Source organism: Gekko japonicus, unplaced genomic scaffold (genome assembly GCF_001447785.1).
Source record: "Gekko japonicus isolate JY-2015 unplaced genomic scaffold, Gekko_japonicus_V1.1 scaffold1214, whole genome shotgun sequence".
In the NCBI taxonomy this organism is placed as follows: domain Eukaryota; kingdom Metazoa; phylum Chordata; class Lepidosauria; order Squamata; family Gekkonidae; genus Gekko; species Gekko japonicus.
In genome coordinates, this window is record NW_015173160.1 from 129,276 (window position 1) to 147,288 (window position 18,013).

General features: G+C 43.8%; 1 protein-coding gene across 1 annotated transcript in view; it reads right to left on the reverse strand.

The window, feature by feature from the left end:
• LOC107119841 (cytosolic phospholipase A2 epsilon-like) overlaps positions 1-18,013 on the reverse strand; it is a 65,810-nt gene that overhangs the window by 33,468 nt on the left and 14,329 nt on the right. The window contains exons 5-11 of the mRNA XM_015422455.1: positions 16,744-16,784; positions 16,305-16,347; positions 10,364-10,415; positions 7,906-8,075; positions 7,700-7,786; positions 2,316-2,353; positions 1,625-1,760 (exon numbers count right to left, since the gene is read on the reverse strand). Coding sequence (XP_015277941.1) covers positions 1,625-1,760; positions 2,316-2,353; positions 7,700-7,786; positions 7,906-8,075; positions 10,364-10,415; positions 16,305-16,347; positions 16,744-16,784 — 567 coding nt within the window. The remainder of the gene's footprint in view (positions 1-1,624; positions 1,761-2,315; positions 2,354-7,699; positions 7,787-7,905; positions 8,076-10,363; positions 10,416-16,304; positions 16,348-16,743; positions 16,785-18,013) is intronic.

An 18,013-nucleotide genomic window follows, 5' to 3' on the forward strand; every position in this document is an offset into this window, starting at 1 on the left:
GAAAAAACATCTACTTCTGCTTCATTGACTATGCTAAAGCCTTTGATTGTGTGGATCACAACGAACTATGGCAAGTCCTTAAAGAGATGGGAGTACCAGACCACCTCACATGTCTCCTGAGAAACCCGTATAAGGGTCAAGAACAGAAAAAACATCTACTTCTGCTTCATTGACTATGCTAAAGCCTTTGATTGTGTGGATCACAACGAACTATGGCAAGTCCTTAAAGAGATGGGAGTACCAGACCACCTCACATGTCTCCTGAGAAACCCGTATAAGGGTCAAGAAGTGACAGTTAGAACCGGATATGGAACAACTGATTGGTTGAGAATAGAAAAAGGAGTACGGCAAGGATGTATATTGTCACCCTGCTTATTTAATTTATATGCAGAGTACATCATATGAAATGCTGGCCTGGATGAATCACAAGCCAGAATTAAGATTGCCAGGAAAAACATCAACAACCTCAGAAATGCAGACGATACCACTCTAATGGCAGAAAGTGAAGAGGACCTTAAGAGCCTCTTGCTCACAGTGAAAGAGGAGAGCGAAAAAGTTGGCTTGGAACTCAACATCATTGCATCTGGCCCCATCACTCCTTGGCAAATAGAAGGGGAAGTCATGGAAGCAGTGACAGACTTCACATTCCTGAGATCCACGATCACTGCAGATGGTGACTGCAACCATGAAATTAAAAGACATCAGCTCCTTGGGAGGAAAGCTATAGCAAACCTAGACAGCATAATAAAAATCTGTATGGTCAGAGCAATTGTATTCCCAGTAGTAATGAATGGCTGTGAGAGTTGGACCATACTGAAGGCAGAGCTCCAAATAATAGATGCTTTTGATTTATGGTGCTGGAGAAGACTGCAAGGAGATCAAATCAGTCAATCCTAAAAGAAATCAACCCTGACTGTTCCTTGGAAGGCCAGATACTGAAGCTGAAGCTCAAATACTTTGGCCATCAAATGAGAAGGCAGCACTCACTGGAGAAGACCCTGATGCTGGGAAAGATTGAAGGTAACAGAAGAAGGGGATGGCAAAGGATGAGATTATTATATAGTGTTATTGATGCAACGAACATGAACTTAAGCGAACTCCGGAGGACAACGGAAGACAGGAGGGCCTGGCGTGATGTGGTTCAAGGAGTCGCAAAGAGTTGGGCTCGACTGTGCGGCTGAACAACAAACAATAACAAAGCCTGATCTCATCAGATCTCAGAAGTTAAGCAGGGCCAATGTGGAGGCAGGCAATGGCAAACCACCTCCGAACATCTCTTGCTTTGAAAACCCTACAGTGTCACCATAAGTCAGCTGTGACTTGATAGCAAAAAAAGAAGGAGGAGGAGGAGGAGAGTGTTAAAAATTATCCATGCTGGGCACCAAATAGGCTAGGTACGCCACTGCCCAGCCACTTCACTCCTTTTCAAAGTTGGATGGGGGCAAAAACGCTTTTCATGCTCAATCAACGACATGCTTAGTTACTTTAGAGCCAGTTACTTGGCTCTAAAGTCTTTTGAGCATTGTCTGTTTATTATGACAGTAATTATTAGATGCTACTGCCATCAGTGTGATGGAAGTATAATGGAAGTTGGCAAGGACGTTCAGAATTCTATATCACATACCTCATGGTCCTGCAGGTCTCTTTCTAGCCCAAGAACTTTTTTCAGTGCCCCAGCAACAATCTTCTTTCTTTTGCAAAGGAAATCTTGCTCCTGCGAACACAGGTCATACCCCAAGCGCACATCTAGGACATTCTGACTGGAACGCCAATAAAGACAGAAATAGGCTTGCATACTGAATCTGGGCTTTTAGAATCCATTATACAACTTGAAAGTACAAATAATCAGGGTACAGATCTATTTCCAACAATACTGCAATAGGCCATTGATATAAAGTATGACAACAGAAGCATTACAGTGTATTAAGCTATAAAAACATTAAGGAGGCAGTACACAAAGCTTGTGCAACCTTTTCCATTCAGAATCTAACTGACACTAAACAGAATGACACCACAGAAGTGTGATTACAAACAGTTCTCAAGCTGTTAGGTATACCCAGCTCACTCACTAGAAATGCAGCTCTTGTTAAATGGATGTAAACATTCAAAGATACAGTAACCATCACTGATTGCATGTACAGTATCCCTACTGCTTACAACACATTATCAGTATCCGTTTTCACTAGAATGAATAAATACCCTGCTTTGAAAGGATGCACACATTGCTAATCTCTAAGACTTGTACCCCAACAGATAATAAGAAAAAAATAGTTCAGATTATAGTGATTATCATAAAAAAACAGTGCATCTCTTACCAGTCATCTGTCTTCACATGCAAGGCAAATTCATTATTCTGAAAACACAGAATACAGATATAAATTTGGTAACATTATTGGTGCCCTAACCTGGATGGTCCAGGCTAGCCCTCATCAGATCTTCAAAGCTAAACAGGGCTGGGCCTAGCTAGTATTTGTATGGGAGACCATCAAGGAATTCCAGGGTCACTGCAGAGGAAGGCAATTGCAAGTCGCCTCTGTTAGTCTCTTGCCTTGAAAATGCTAAGGGGTGCCATAAATCAGCTGCAACTTGATGATATGTTACACACACAGGGACACAATGCTATTTGCGTTTCTTATTACTAGTAATCCATCGTAACAGGTATCCTCAGCCTTGCTGAGCCTGTGGACATTTTTGGATTTTTGAGAAAAAGCAATGTGTGCCATCATAAAATGGTTGCCCCGGCAGGTAGAACTGATCACAAAATGTAACAAAATATTGGGAAGTTCAAGCCAAGCATCCTCCAGTGATACAGTCCATACAGATTATATACCTTTGAATGGGGTACACTTTCCTGTGTCCATTCAAACCCTTATTCCAATCAACATTCCAATCAACTCATCAAATGTTCTTTTACATAGTTTTTATACAACTAGACTTGGAACTAGGGCCTTAATGTTTGAAATCACAAGCAATTTTAAAATTTCCCACAATACTTTCAAGAGGAAACCAGCTTCACAACAGACTAACTGTGGGCTATCAATTAAGATTTAATCAATCAACTGTCCTGCTATTGATTGACTAATTAATAAATTGATTACATTAGGTCCAACGATTTTTTCTGAGATGATAAAAAAATAATCGTAACTCAGAGAAAACATAACACATGCTTGTTATTTTGATCATATGTCTTCTGGTCTTAGGTCTGTTAATTCAATTGTTGATTTCTGAGATGATTTCTGAGATGATTTCAGTAGGCTGGATCCCAACATCCCTCTGTATGAGGAGAAGGCACATACACTTGCAAAAGGGGTAGGTCAATGACTCTATTTATTTGTTTGTTTAAAATGGAACAAACATTAAGCAAACTTGGAAGGACGGCGGAAGACAGGAAGGCCTGGCATGATGTGGTCCATGGGGTCACAAAGAGTCAGACTCGACTGTGCAACTGAGCAACAACAACTTAAAATTATTAGCCACTTTTCTTCCAATGGAGCCCAAGGCAGCTTACAATATTAATAAAATACATAAAAACTCTAAAAATATAAAACCAAAACTTAAAATCACAATTAGGGGTTACTTTAATTACTAAATAAAACCATCTTCAGCTACCTCCTAAAGATCAAAGGTGAGATGGTCAAGTGCACCTCCCTGAGGAGGTTATTCCGTAATTGTGGGGCTGCCACTGAAAAGGCCCTCACTCATCTACCCACCAAATGAGCATCTTTGATTGATGGGACAGTCAGGACGGCCCCTCCTTGTGATCTTTTTTTCCCAGGCAGCAATGTATGGGAGACCATGTTCCTTTAGATAGCTTGGTCCTGAACCTTTAAAGATTAAACCAAACAATTACACTGCTTACCAATCTGCTCTGGAGCCCTTGAATTGGGCTCAGGAGTGGATCGGTAGGCAGTGTAATTGCTGTAATATCAGAGACACATGCTCCCCATAGCTGGCCCCAAACAGCTTCCAGCTGCATCATTCTGCACTAGCTGCAGCTTCTGAACACTTTTCAAGGGTAGCCCCAAATAGAGTCCATTGCAACAGTTAGGGTTGCCAGGTCCCTCTGGGCAGCCGGTGGGGGATGGGGAGTAGGCTTACCAGGAGCAGGGAGTCTAACCTGATATTTCAGTGATGTGCCCACATGACTTCCAACATGACCTGGAAGTGACATAGGCAGATCAGGGACATTGGGGTGATGCTCTGGTTTTTGGTAAAAGATTCTATGGTAAGATTAGCTTCTACCATAGAGTTTTTGCCCCAAATCAATCCAGAGTGTTGCCCCAACATGCCTACATCACTTCTGGGTCACACTGAAGTCACTATGGTCCCGGTCACACGGGCAGGAAACTGCGGGGGGGAAGTGTGGCAGTTTGCCCCGGGGCAAACTAAGGCGCGGTTACCTGATCAGACCTCCCGTGGAGGTACTGTGGAGGTTCCGTGGGAAAGGAGAGGTGCCGATCGCAGAACAATCCCGCGCGCAAAAACGAAGTGCGCGGTGCGGCAAACTGGAAGGTTTTTTTTTGTTTACACCATGACTGCGCATGCTCCGTTGTGTGCTTTTGCGCATCCACAAAGACTTGAAGAAAAAAAAACTTTTTCGCCAGGGAACATGGGCGGGCGCCGGATGCCACCGGAAACGCGATCAGACGCCCGCCCTTGCCCCGCGGTTTCCGGAAACTAGTACCTCGGAGGTACTAGTTTTTTGCCGCGTGGTTTCGGCAGGAAGCCTCGTTTGAGCCACGGGAGTGCTACACTTCCCAGATGTGCCGGTGAGATCGCGCCCGGAAAACCCGCATGTCTTCCGTCTGACTCGCATGGCTAATGTTCCGTGTGACCGCAGCCTTAGGCACATTGCTAAAAAGTTGGGTGTACCTTTTTTGTGGTAAGTCCCCCCTGCTGGCCAGCTGATCGGTGGTAGAGAAATGGGGCCTGGGAGCAGGGGACCCTGCATCCACCAGGGGGTCTAGCATCACTAACAATAGTCTAGTCTTGATGTAACTAAGGCATGGATCACTGTGGTTAAATCTGACTGACTCAGGAACAGATGCAGCTGAAGCACCAGCTGAACCTGGGTAAAAGCATTTCAGACCACCGTAGCCATCTGGTTTTCTAAGGTGACTTCTGTATCAAGCAGCACTCCCAAGCTATGAACCCACCTTTTCAAGGGGAGTATAACACCATACAAGACAGATCTGAAGCAGTGTTCCCTCTAAGATGAGTTAATGTGAGCTAGCTTACAGTTTTTTAGCCTCTGGCTCACACATTTTTGTCTTAGCTCCAGAGCAAACTGATTTATGCAGTAGCCAAATTACTCACTCACAACTTTAATGCCAGTAGCTCACAAAGTAGAATTTTTGCTCACAAGACTCCACAGCTTAGAGGGAGCACTGTCCCTACTGCCCTTTGTTAAGCTTTCTGTGCTGCATTCTGGGACTACCAAGATGTGTCGCCAGGATAGTTTTGCTTGCAGGACTAGGAGATTGTCTTTGGAGGCTAAAGTGTGGCAGACAGCATTTAATTTAAAAATCAAAATTCTTAAACCTAATATTGAAACAGCCTAGTTCAATATTTGAGCCTAGTTAGAAGTGATTATTATAAATCCAGTTGGGATAGGATGGTGGGGAGTAAGTTGTTATGCCTAAATGTGGCAAATGAAACGATAGTTGCCCTGGGAAAACAGGAAATGAACAATTCAATAAAATGTCATTTGAAGGATCTAGACTACAGAAGCATGATCACTTGAGCCTGGAGAGTATGTTCTACATTTACTATTGGTATTCTCCCTCCAATTAAAATGCCAAGGCATTTTCTTCTGCCGACAATACCAAGGTATAGAAGGGCATTTATGTTAGCAGGGTTGAATGTTTTGCCATCTGCAGTTCTAATGGGAAGAAACCAAGTTATACATTTTTTGGTAGATTATGTACCTGCAGTTCAGATTGAATAGACTCTATTGACCATGTAGTATTATATCCTGTATTTTGAGAATTAAGATCATTACTTGGAGCTGGCTTTGATTCCCCAGATGAGAAAATTTCCCTGTATGAGAAAATGTCTTGATTATTAAGAGATGTACAAAACCAATTTACTGTACAGGTAACCAAAAATTTGGCAGTGGTTAGGCTGCAGCATATTTAAAGAGCCACCTGCCTGAGTTATTTTACTTGATTGTATGCTACTGTTCATGACAATGGTCGAAAGAACAGTAATTGGATTGGATTTGAAGTCCTTGACCTGCCCTTCCACTCACTTCCCCACATTTAGGCTCCTCATATGTTCTCCAAAGCTCAAGAGATCCATGATTGCTCCAGTCATAAAGTGTATGCCATTGGTAGGACAGTTATAAGATGTTGGAAGGTTTTAACCAAAGCACCGTGCAATGATTTTTTTCCATGCAGCTGCAAGGTGCCATGGTGAGATTCCAACCAGGACTCTCCCAATCCTGGCTCAGCACTTTACAACCTGAACCAATAGTGTTGCCATATGCCTGCCCAGGGTGGGACGTGTCCTGCCACCTGGAGTCATTGTCTGCTGGTGCTCTAGCAACTGGTGGGAGAATTTTTTTGAAAAATTGCCACCAGGGATGGTATGACATTACTTCCAGAGAAAACTCAGAAATGAGCTCAGTCTTCTCTAGGAATTTCCAGAAACTCTATGGTAAAACCATAGCATTTCCCCAGAATTGATGTCATGGTCTTACTGACAGCACCCACACATGCCCTCACCTCAGATTCTCACCAGTTTCCAGGCATGGCATGGCTTCCCTAAGCACCACAGAGCCAGCTCCAGGCCACAGCACATGATACAAGGAGCCAGTTACATGGATTAGACTCTATGAATTCTGGGCTTGTAAATTTATTCTTCACTCTGTCCAGCTTTTCAGCTTGAGAAGACCTCTCCCAGAGAAACCCCAGTGCTTCTTCTTGCCAAACACAATATGACTTCCTGGAGCGCGACTCTTCCTGCCCTGGATTATAGTTCTTGCTTCTTGCCCTTTCAGTTTGGACTGCTTCTTTGCGCCCCAGATCTGGTCCTTGTACCTGGGAGAATTCACTTGAATTAGACTCTATGAATTCTGGGTTTGTAAATTTATTCTTCACTCTCTCCAGCTTTTCAGCTTGAGAAGACCTCTCAGAGAAACCCCAGTGCTTCTTCTTGCCAAACACAATATGACTTCCTGGAGCTCGACTCTTCCTGCCCTGGATTATAGTTCTTGCTTCTGGCCCTTTCAGTTTGGACTGCTTCTTTGCGCCCCAGATCTGGCCCTTGTACTTGGGAGAATTCACTTGAATTTCTGAGCCTAGATTAGACCCTGTTTCTGCTTCTTGCCACTGATCCTATCCCTGGAATTCATCCAGACTCCCAACAGAAAGATTTTGAACATGGCATCTCGTTAACTCCACTGGAGTCAAAATACATATATAACTTGTCCATCCTGCATAGATTTTTATTGTTCCTCTAAAGCAGACAAAATAGAGAATTACTTAACTCATAATAAAAAAATTGAGGTATTCTGGTATAGAACTTTTTTTTTTTTACATACAGTCTTGTGCACCATTTCCTTGACATTTCGACATCAATGATAATTTTGCCTCCAGCATTCCTCCTTTCTTACAGGAGAACAATCTCGCCTATTCTAAAGGAGGTCATTTGAAAGCATTATATAAATTGGCAGCTTATTATTGCCATATATTCTCACCTCTGCTAGCAGTATCTTCTTCTTTGTAGGAAGTGAATTGATCTGTGCTTTCAGGGTTCCTTCTTCTCTATTATAGGCACATTGGCCCTGGGGGAAAAAAAGTATGTTTTTCTACCAGAAAGACTGATAAGTCTCACATCCACATATCTGTAAAGATACTGGCATTGTTTTATGGTTAATGTGAAGAAAACTGTTGAACCACATACAAAGGCATAGTCTAGATCCTTCTTTGGTAGTTTAACATCCAGTGTCGGTTGCTTGTATTTCACATAATGGAATGCTGAGTGACATGCAGAACTGATGCAAAAATCAATGCCAAGATTACACTCCTGAGGTCCTTCATGCGATCCTTTTACCATAAAGGATAGTTTGTGCTCTAAAAGAGAGAAAAGGAAAAAAATTATCATAAATGATCTGTAATAATTTTCTATGCTAAACTTTAAAAGCCTTTATAAAATCAAATCTGTTCCTTAAAATTATGCATATAACTTATTTACATATGTATTCACTGCATTTTTAAAAAACCCACTATGCCATGGCTAAAGACAGCATTTATACTTTTAAAATGAATCAAATATGACCTATGAAATACTTACAGGCTCTAGCCATTCATAACTTGTCATGGATAATAATCTGTGTGCCCTGCCATTAAAAAACACACCCAGCCTGTTCAATTGGTCCCGGTGAACATTGTCATATAGATACAAATGTACATTCAGAAGTATATGAAGGAACAGTGCTTATCTGTGGTAAACCCAAAAAGCACTTCTCCTGGCTGGAAATTGGGAACCCAAGTATGTGTGTGTGCTGATTGCACAAGTTAGCATCTGGTGACTTCCTAAGCAGATGAAGTAATTTGGCAGAGAGCCCGGGAAGATAAGGGAAGTGTGAAGTCGGCATAACAAAATTCCTGAATGTGGTAGCTCATGTTAATGACTATGTAATCGTTGATGTAAAGGAGGGGGAATGAGTAGAAATTCTTTATAAATACGCTTGAAGCCAGACAGCTTCAGACAGCTTTCCACAGACCTGTGTTGTGTGTCTTCTTTGCATCGTGAACCCTCGTCAATCTTCAAAAATACCTGCATTTGTTACACATATGTAGACCTTCCTAGTTGGACTGTTGTGAATATATTTATATAGATCAGCTTTAAATAAATGGGACTGCGTGGGGTGGCAAATTGAAAATAATACCTTTACTGGAAAATTGTAAATAAGCATGCAATGTTGAAATGCGATCTCAAAAGAATTAGTTTTTACAAGCAGAGGATCTGCAAGAACTTGTATGTAGAAACTCAGTTTCCCTTCCCACGCTACTTCCTCTTTCACTAGCCTGAAAGTACCCACAGTCTCTTCCCTTTTCCTGCTTTCTTCTCTCCTTCCAACCCACCAGTCAACCTACCTTTATCTCCCCCTTGGCTTCAATTTTCCCTCCTTCCCTCACCTTGGCAGTTTTTACCCAGGAAAGCTACAGTCCAGTTGTGAGTTGCCAGCTGTCAGGCTGGGCCCAGTTGTGTGGTGAGGACTTGCGGGGGATAGCTCATCTCCCCCACTATCCCCTTCCCACACTATTTCCTCTTATCCTCCTCATGGCATCCCCCATGTTCTCAACTTTCCCTGGTCCCTTCTGTCCTCCCCACCCACCCACCAACCTATCTTTTACCTGCCCCCCATCTTCAGCTATATATTATTTCATTTATACCCCACTTTTCTTCAAAATGGGGACCCAAAACAGCTTACATCATCCTCTTGCACTCCATTTTATGCTCACAACAACCCTGTGAGGTAGGTTAGGCTAAGAATGTGTGACTGGCCCAAGGTCACCCAGTGAACTTCGATGGCAGACTGGTGACTCAAACCTAGGTTTCCCAGAACTTATTCTGAAACTGTAGCCAGTACACCACATTGATTTTCATGGGGTTGCTGTTGTTGAACAGTAGCAAGAGGCCATTCCTGGGTTCATCATGCAAGTTGGGAGGCAAGTCACCCTTGGTTCTGCTGGCTCCAATGAGCCCTCCCTCAAAGGCCAAAACAACCCTGAAAAGTGTCCTCTCCCTGCCTTTTACTGACAGAAATCATGGCTTGAAGGCTTAAATACTGTTGTGGTTGCCTAGCAACAAACATAAGAACATAAGAGACGCCAATGTTGGATCAGGCCAAAGGCCCATCCAGTCCAACACTCTGTGTCACACAGTGGCCAGAAATACCAGTGCCATCAGGAGGTCCACCAGTGGGGCCAGGACATTAGAAGCCCTCCCACTGTTGACCCCCCCCAAGCACCAAGAAGACAGAGCCCCTATCTATACCTTGTGGCTATACATTGAGGACATTCATTTCTTAAAGCTACAATTGCTGCTTCTGTTATTTTGGGGGGGAGATTACCCCCCCATGTATGTTTTTTTAGACTTCTAATTTTTATGCAAACCGAAGGCTTTTCTCAGGTTTATAGAAAGATCTGGCTTCTCAGTCCATTGCCAGTTGAGTCTCCAGATTTAAGTATCTACAGATGTTGAGACTTTCATATATTGATGATGTTATACAGTTTTACTAGTCTTTAACTTATTTAAAATTATTGTATCTCTATTTGAAATATTATAGCCCAAAAGTTTTGCTATTCTGAAACCATATAATTTAATACACCATTTAATGAAATGATAATCTTACTTGATTTTTTCTTCTTCTGCACTTCATATTCCAAACAGCAAATCTGGCGAGACTGTGAACATTCAACAAGAAAATTCAGAGCTGAGAATCTAATTGGTATCAGCACTACCACAATAATAGGACAGCAGTAGGCCAATTCCGCTTTGGGCAGTAATATTCATCTTCTATATATATAAAAGAAAGTCCCTTCAACATAAAATCAACACCCAGGCCAAACCGCTGAACCTAGAGACACCAAATTTGGGGAGAGCGCTCCTATCATGGTGTAGGTGCTCACTAAGAAGGGATTTTTAGAAATTCGACCCCTAAGTGGGTAAAAAGGGGTAAAATGTGCTCCCCCATTGATTCCTATGCGGCTGGCAGGCAGCTGCCTCCCTGTGGGATGGCTTCCAACACACTCCCCCCACCTCCTACACTTAACAGGCAGTTGTCTGTCAGGTGCAGCAGTGGTTGCAGGGAGCTTAAAGCTACAAGGGAGCCTGCCCCAGCAGTAACGCCTTACTGATCCTGCTGGCCCCACCTCCACAGTGGCTTCTAATACTCCTCCCCCTCCTACACTGGACAGGCAGCTGCCTGTCAGGTGTAGAGAGGAGCTGGGATGCTTACAGCTGCCGGGGAGGTTTGCTCAGCAGGATTGCCTTAGCACTGCTGCTGGCCCAGCCTCCCCGAAGCCTTTAAATACAATCCCCCCCAACCCCAGACAGGCCAGTGTCTGTCAGGTATAGGAGCAGGTCCAGGGTATGAATTAGGGTTGCCAAATCGAAATTACTTACCGGCGGGGGAGCATCTTCTAGCTCTGGGAGATGGCCGGGGATGTGCGTGCAAGCGCGCGAAGCACGCGCGCGCTGCCGGAATGTCACCGGAAGTGACACACGACGTAGCACGTTGGGGGCGTGGCCAAGATCGTTGGGGGGAAACCATATGGTTTCCCCCTGACGATCTGGACCACGCCCCCAACGTGTCATACGTCGTCAGACACTCCCCGTCATCCATGCTTGCCTCCCTCATGAACCTGAAAAAATGTCCACCATATGACCACTCCCTCACACCAACTCCCCCTCACACCTCTCACCTCTTACTGCCCCCAAGAAAGCTCCTGGCAAACGTCAAGCCAGATACACCAACGCTACAAAGAGGAGGCAACTTAGGAATGCGGCAAAAGACATTTGCACATAGTACTCCTGCAGTGCACTGAGCTGCACAGGCAAAGTACCAGCAAGATCACCCTGAGTTGCTCAAAACAACACAGTCTCCATATGAGCAAAAAAATCCAGGAACACAAGTAGAGAGGCCACCATTTTCGTGGAAGGTAGCAGGAGCTGACTTAACACACGACTGCTTCTTAATTGGACAGTTCTATGTGGCCTGCTCCAGAGGGAGCTCATCAAGCAGCCTGGTGATCCTAGCACCTGAGGGCAGAACCACCAATGTGGTCTAGAGAGAGGTCCTTCAGTAGAGAGAGAAAAAGTATGTATGTCTCACTTCATTTCTTACACTACAATCTTCTCCATTAGAAGTCCTACAAATGTCACATTTCAAATTTCACATCATCAGTACTATAACTGGATTTACGGAACTTAAATACTGTAGTGAAGCACGGGTATCAGGCTAATTCCCTATAGAAACTGTACAGCACTATGCCCCATGCCTAATGAGAACTGAAAGGCAAAGGTATTATAAGGAGTTAGTACATTTTCTGATTGTGTACTAACTGGATTTTTAAAAATGGATAGGGGAAAGAAAACTTGTAAATACGCTGACCACAGTTCATAATTTTATAGATTGTTATATTTCAGAACATCTGTTTATAACAAGTAGCATTGGTGAAATTTGCTCATTTGCAGGAAACAATGAAAACAACATATTTTCCATGAATGGTAAATTACAGATATCTCCCAGTTCTATTGAATTCTTCTCTGTCACTATATTGTCTCCATACCAAGTTATATTTTGTAGTTAAAATTATGCAAGCAGTGGACACACAAGGACTTGCAGGGGAAATCTCATTTCCTCATTCCCACTATTTCTTCTTTCCCTTCTCTGAAAGCCCCCATAGCCTCCCACTTTTTCCTGCCTGTTGTGTTCTTCCCACCAACCAGACAATCTACCTTTACCCCCCCCTACCTCTGGAAGCCTCTCTCTGGGAAAAGTCTGGTGGAGTTTTGCAGTGTGAGCTGCTGGGCCAGGTCCTTTTGCACAGTGGGGACCCATAAGGAATTGCAACAGGTGCCTCAGTTTCTCTGTATGCCCCCTCTCCACACTGTTTCCTCTTTACCACCTTCTGGCAACCCATTCTCACCTCCTTCCTTCTCACCTTTCAGCCCACTAACAAACCTGCCTTTTATCTGCCCCCCCATCTCCAGATATATTTATCATTTCTTTACTATATTTATACCCAGAGGTCATTTCGGGGGGGATCGCGGGGGATCGCAGTTCCCCCGGGTGAGGTGTGGGGGGTGGGGCACACGACGAAGCCACACCCCCTGCTTCCAGCTGCCCCGCTTCCGGCCCTCATTCAGCCAGGAGGAGGCAGGAGAAGAGGGAGGGTAAGATGCTTCCTCCCCGCCTCTCCCCACCCCTGCCTGCCTGGGGCCAGGGAGGGCCTTGGCGGTGCTTCCTCGCACTCCCGCCGGCCTTGCAGGTCCACCGCCGGGCCTTATGATGTCAGGGGGTGTGGTATATGCTAATGAGTTATGCTAATGAGTTCTCCTAGCTCTTTTTCTACGAAACAACCCTCGTTTATACCCAGTCTTTCTCCACACTGTGGACTCAAAGCAACTTACATAAATCAATGTTCCCTCTAAGCTGAGTTACTGTGAGCTAGCTCACAGTTTTTTTAGCCTCCGGGTCACAGACGTTTGGCTTAGCTCAGGAAGAATGGCTCCAGAGCAAACTATTTTATGCAGTAGCCAAATCGCCTGCTCACAACTTTAATGCCAGTAGCTCACAAAGTAGAATTTTTGTTCACAAGACTCCATACCTTAGAGGGAGCATTGCTTACACAACAATCTTCACAACAATCCTCTGAGGTAAATTAGGCTGAATGTGTATGACTGGCCCAAGGTCACCCAGCAAGTTTTGATGACAGAGTGGTGGTTTAAACCTGGTTCTCCCAGATACTAATCTGAAACCCTAAGTACAACACCATACTGACTTTTACAGGGTGGATGCTGTTGAACAGTAGCAAGCAGCCAGTTTTGGGTGAGTCATGCAAATTGCATGGTATCAAGTTGCCCACTGGCTGCTGCCATACTTGTTCCTAATGAGTGCTCGCTCAAAGGACAAAAGGTAAAGGTAAAGGTTCCCTTGCTCGAAAGCCAGTCGAATCCGACTCTAGGGTTGCAGTGCTCATCTCCGTTTCAAAGCCAAAGAGCCAGCGCTGTCTGAAGACGTTTCCGTGGTCATGTGGCCGGCATGACTAAACGCCAAGGCGCACGGAACGCTGTTACCTTCCCACCGCAGTGGTACCTATTTATCTACTTGCAATTTCTTGCTTTCAAACTGCTAGGTTGGCAGAAGCTGGAACTAGAGATGGGAGCTCACTCCATCATGCGGCACCCGGGTCTCGAACTGCTGAACTACTGACCTTTCACAGCCTGCAGTTCAGCGTCTTAACCACTTGAGCCACCGCAGGTCCCAAAGGACAAAACAGCCCTGGAAAGGGCTTTTTTCCACCCCCTGTCTTTTACAGACAGAAACCAAGACTTCACCTGGCAATACTGTTTTGCTTGTCAGCCACAAAGGGCATTTGTTTCATGAAGATACAGGTGCTGCTCTATAATTTTGCCCTTTTTTAACCCCCAATGTGTGTGCTGTTTTGTTTTTTTTAAGATTTCAGATTATTCTGCAAACTTGGAGCATTTCTCAGGTTTGTGGAAAGATCTGTCTTGTCTGTCCAAGGCTCCAGTCTCTGGATTTAAGAATCCACAGATTTGGCCACATTGAGAATTAGATATATTGACAAGTAGAATCCACAACAAAATGTTGCAGATTGTGCTGTGAGTTTGCCCTCCCCCCACCCACATCTCCACTGCTGCTCCTTGCAAAATCACTGGTTAGAAGCTGATGGGAAAGTTTAGGGAGGGTGGCTCAGGCAGCACCTATGGAAGGGGGTGAGTGGCAGACAAGGCTATTTCTCAACTCCCCCCTTCCTGAACCATACTTCCTAAACTTTCCTATTGGTTTCTAACCAGTGAGACCAAGGCCACAGCACTAGAGAAGTGGGGTGAGAAGGGGCTTCCAGCACTGCATCCCACAGTCTTGCCAGTTGGAAGACAATGGGAAAGTTTAGTGAGAACAGCTCAGGCATCAGCTACGGAGTCAGACTGGTGAGAAGGAGCTGCCCACCTCCATACCTGCCACCTGAGCTGCCATCTCTGAATTTTCCCATCAGCTTCTGAGTGGGGTGAGGAGTGGAGTGAAACTTTTACCTGCATTACCCTTATTTTATGCTGACAGCATTAAGTATTTATCAAGAAAGAGTTGAAATAACTATCCATTACAGTGTTAAAAGACAGCTCAGTATTTTCAAGTGTGCAAATGAAGCAACTAGCTCAGGTAAAATACACTTAGCAAAATCATTAGTGACTATACCTATGAAATGTCTTATGTAAATAATTTCTATGTTTTTAAAACCAGAGCAAACAGCAAATCACTATGAATACCCTTAATCTTTCACATCTTTCCATTTGTTCTGCAAGGAATTGTACTGGAATTATGTGCAAAGAAATTACTCATGCAACACATTGTGTGTACTGGACAATGTGAATGGAAGGCAGTGTTTTCATACCTCCTGACCGATGTGAGGGGAATTCAGATAAATGAGGGACGAGCCCAGTGTGCTTGATTCCATTACTCTTTCAACACAGGCTGACACTGGTACAAAAATATGTTATTTGTACAGAGCTACAGTCTCTGCAATGATCTAGTGTTGGAAGTTATTTACCAATAAATAAATAAAAATAAATAAAAAGTTGGATGGAGCTTTCGATATGAACGTTGAAAAGTGTATCCATCTGTATTCTTTATCAATTCATGAAAAGGTGTTTGATAAGGTCATTTCCGCAGACCATCAGACATCCTGTATAGGAGGTGATGCATGGTAGGTCAAGTGGAAAGTCACACTCCACGTATATATTACAAGAAATCTGATACTTGAGTCCTGGGGCAGCTCCACCCCCATGTATTTACTACCAGGAGAATTGACAGACAGGGCTTCCCTGGGCTGTTGGAGGTGGGCTGTTGACATGGTTCAATAAACAGCCTGGAGGAGAAAGGCAGGGCAGTATAGTGGGAGAGGGATGTCTGAGGCCAGCCCCACTGCAAAGACGATGTAGAGTTGGTAGCAGAGTTGGTCACAGCAGCAGGTGAACCAGAGGGACTGGCTGATGCATGAGGGCAGAGGGAAGGATACCAGGAAGAGGACCATGGGGCAGAACGTCTGGAGGCTTGTTGGGAGGAGGGGTGAGTTCTGAGAAGGAGGGCCTCATTTGAGGCACTGTTTTGTAGGGATGAGATAGGACAGAGGGTGGTTGGAAGGGGTGGCGCAGCAGGGCTGGATCTTTAGGGGAGAGGGAATGTGCTAGTCAGGCAGGACCCAGCACCCAGGAAGGGACAGCAAGTGAATCTGGGGGCCCTGCCTTTGAGGGAAACTTTAAATGAGAAGGCTGAGGCAGGTCAAGGAGGAAGAATACAGGCAAGGAGCAGGGACAGCTGGAGGTATCTTAAAGCTCAGAGGGGAGAGGGAATGGGGCAACACCTCACCTTTTTGCTGTCTGCAACCTGTCAAAAGGCTTGTCAGGGAAAAGAGGAAACCTGGAGCCTTGCTGGACTCACCCCCAGAAACCCTAGATGCTGACAATTTGCATATAAATTATAAGCTTTTAATGTTGCATGTACTAGATATTTACAAAGCAAGAAAACACAAAGAAATAAATGTTACCAGAAGAACTCCATTAGTAATGACAGCTTCAGCAGCAATTGAGCTAAAAGAAAAGAAAATATACATATTTTATGATTCATTGATATAGTATGGAATGACTGTAACTTTTTATGCTTCTGGTCTTGGGGCAACTGCCAGAAGTACCAATAACAACAATAGCATAGACCAGCCACAGCTTGGGAACATTACAATACATGTTTTCAAGTATGCTGGTCCTACCCTCTCCTTATGCTGTAAATAAATATTTAAATTTCTTATGTTCCTTTGTTAAAATGCATGTCACATACAAGGTAAATCCAAAATACTGGTAATGCCTTCTTTTCCACTAAAACTGTGATGTTCCTCAGATTCTACGAATTGATTTCATAGATCCACATTCTGGGTGTAAAAGGAGGAAATATGTTGTCTTAGAGATTCTGAAGTAACTCACTTTACTCACCTACTACATAACAGGAACTCCACCTCTAGCTCTTCGTGATCCTGAAATAAGAGAAAAATTAGTGAGTTAAGCCCTTTTCCTAATGGCTTTCTAACAATAACTCCTGCATTGTTGCTCTGTTAAATACATGACTGAAGTCCATTAAGGTCTGGTCTACCCCTGCTGAATATTAGAACCCTGAGGAGGTAGGCTGGACTGTACCATTTCAGGATGCAGGTGGTGGATTATACTCATGAATGCTCTTCCAAATGAAAAACCCTGCAAATACATCATTAGCACAACACAGAGAAAGGTATTTGCCCAATACACACATTACTGTGCAAATCTTCTGCTTGGAGAGGAATATTCGAAACATAAATTCCCCATCTGTTGTCTCTATTGGTGCAGCCCTGTCAGAACTTCCACATCATTTCACTTATTCTGCTTCCTCTGTAAATGAGGCCTGTTAGATTCTCTTACTTGTCATCAGCAAGTATTCATAGAAAGATAAAGAGCTGGAATAGGTAATTACAAGTGTGAACCTGCAAGAACTTTTGGGTGAATTCCCCTCTTAAGCACTATTCCCTTCTCAGGGAGAAAGGACTTCTCAATTGTTGTACCTACACTCTTTTATGACACCTGTGTTCATCCAGACCTCTTTAGTTTCCACAGAGCATATAAACCCAAATTGTTTAGATTGACCTTTGAAGTATAAGCCATATGTTTGGGTTGTTTTCTGTTAGTGGTGTGGTGCTTGCCACATATTTTAATAGTTTAACATTTTAATGTCAATATTTTATATTTGTCATCTGTTTTTATGTTGTTTTTAACTTATTTACATGGTTTTAATGTTGTAAGTCACCATGAAACCCTTTGGGTGAGTGGCACCTAAACAAATCTAATAAATAAATACATTTTGATTTCTTGAAAGCCCACTTGGCCTCTTCCCCTTTCCTGCCTCCACTCCTTCCCATGCACCAGCCTACCTACCTTTATCTTCTTCCCATCTTCAATTTTCTGCCCTACCCTATCCCTGGAAAACTGTGGCCAAGCTGTGCAGTGCCAATTGCCAGGGCATGCCCAGTTGCACTGTGGAAAACCTGTAAGGACTTGCAAAGGGTACCCATTTCCCCCATCTCAACTTTGACAAATCTCATATCCTCAACCTTTTTTGCTTCCTTCTCTTCTTCCCACTTACCCACCAAACTTTCATCTGCCTCTCCATCTTCTGTTATATTTATTATTTATTTACTTCATTTAAGGTATAGTACTATCTGTGGGGACATAGGGA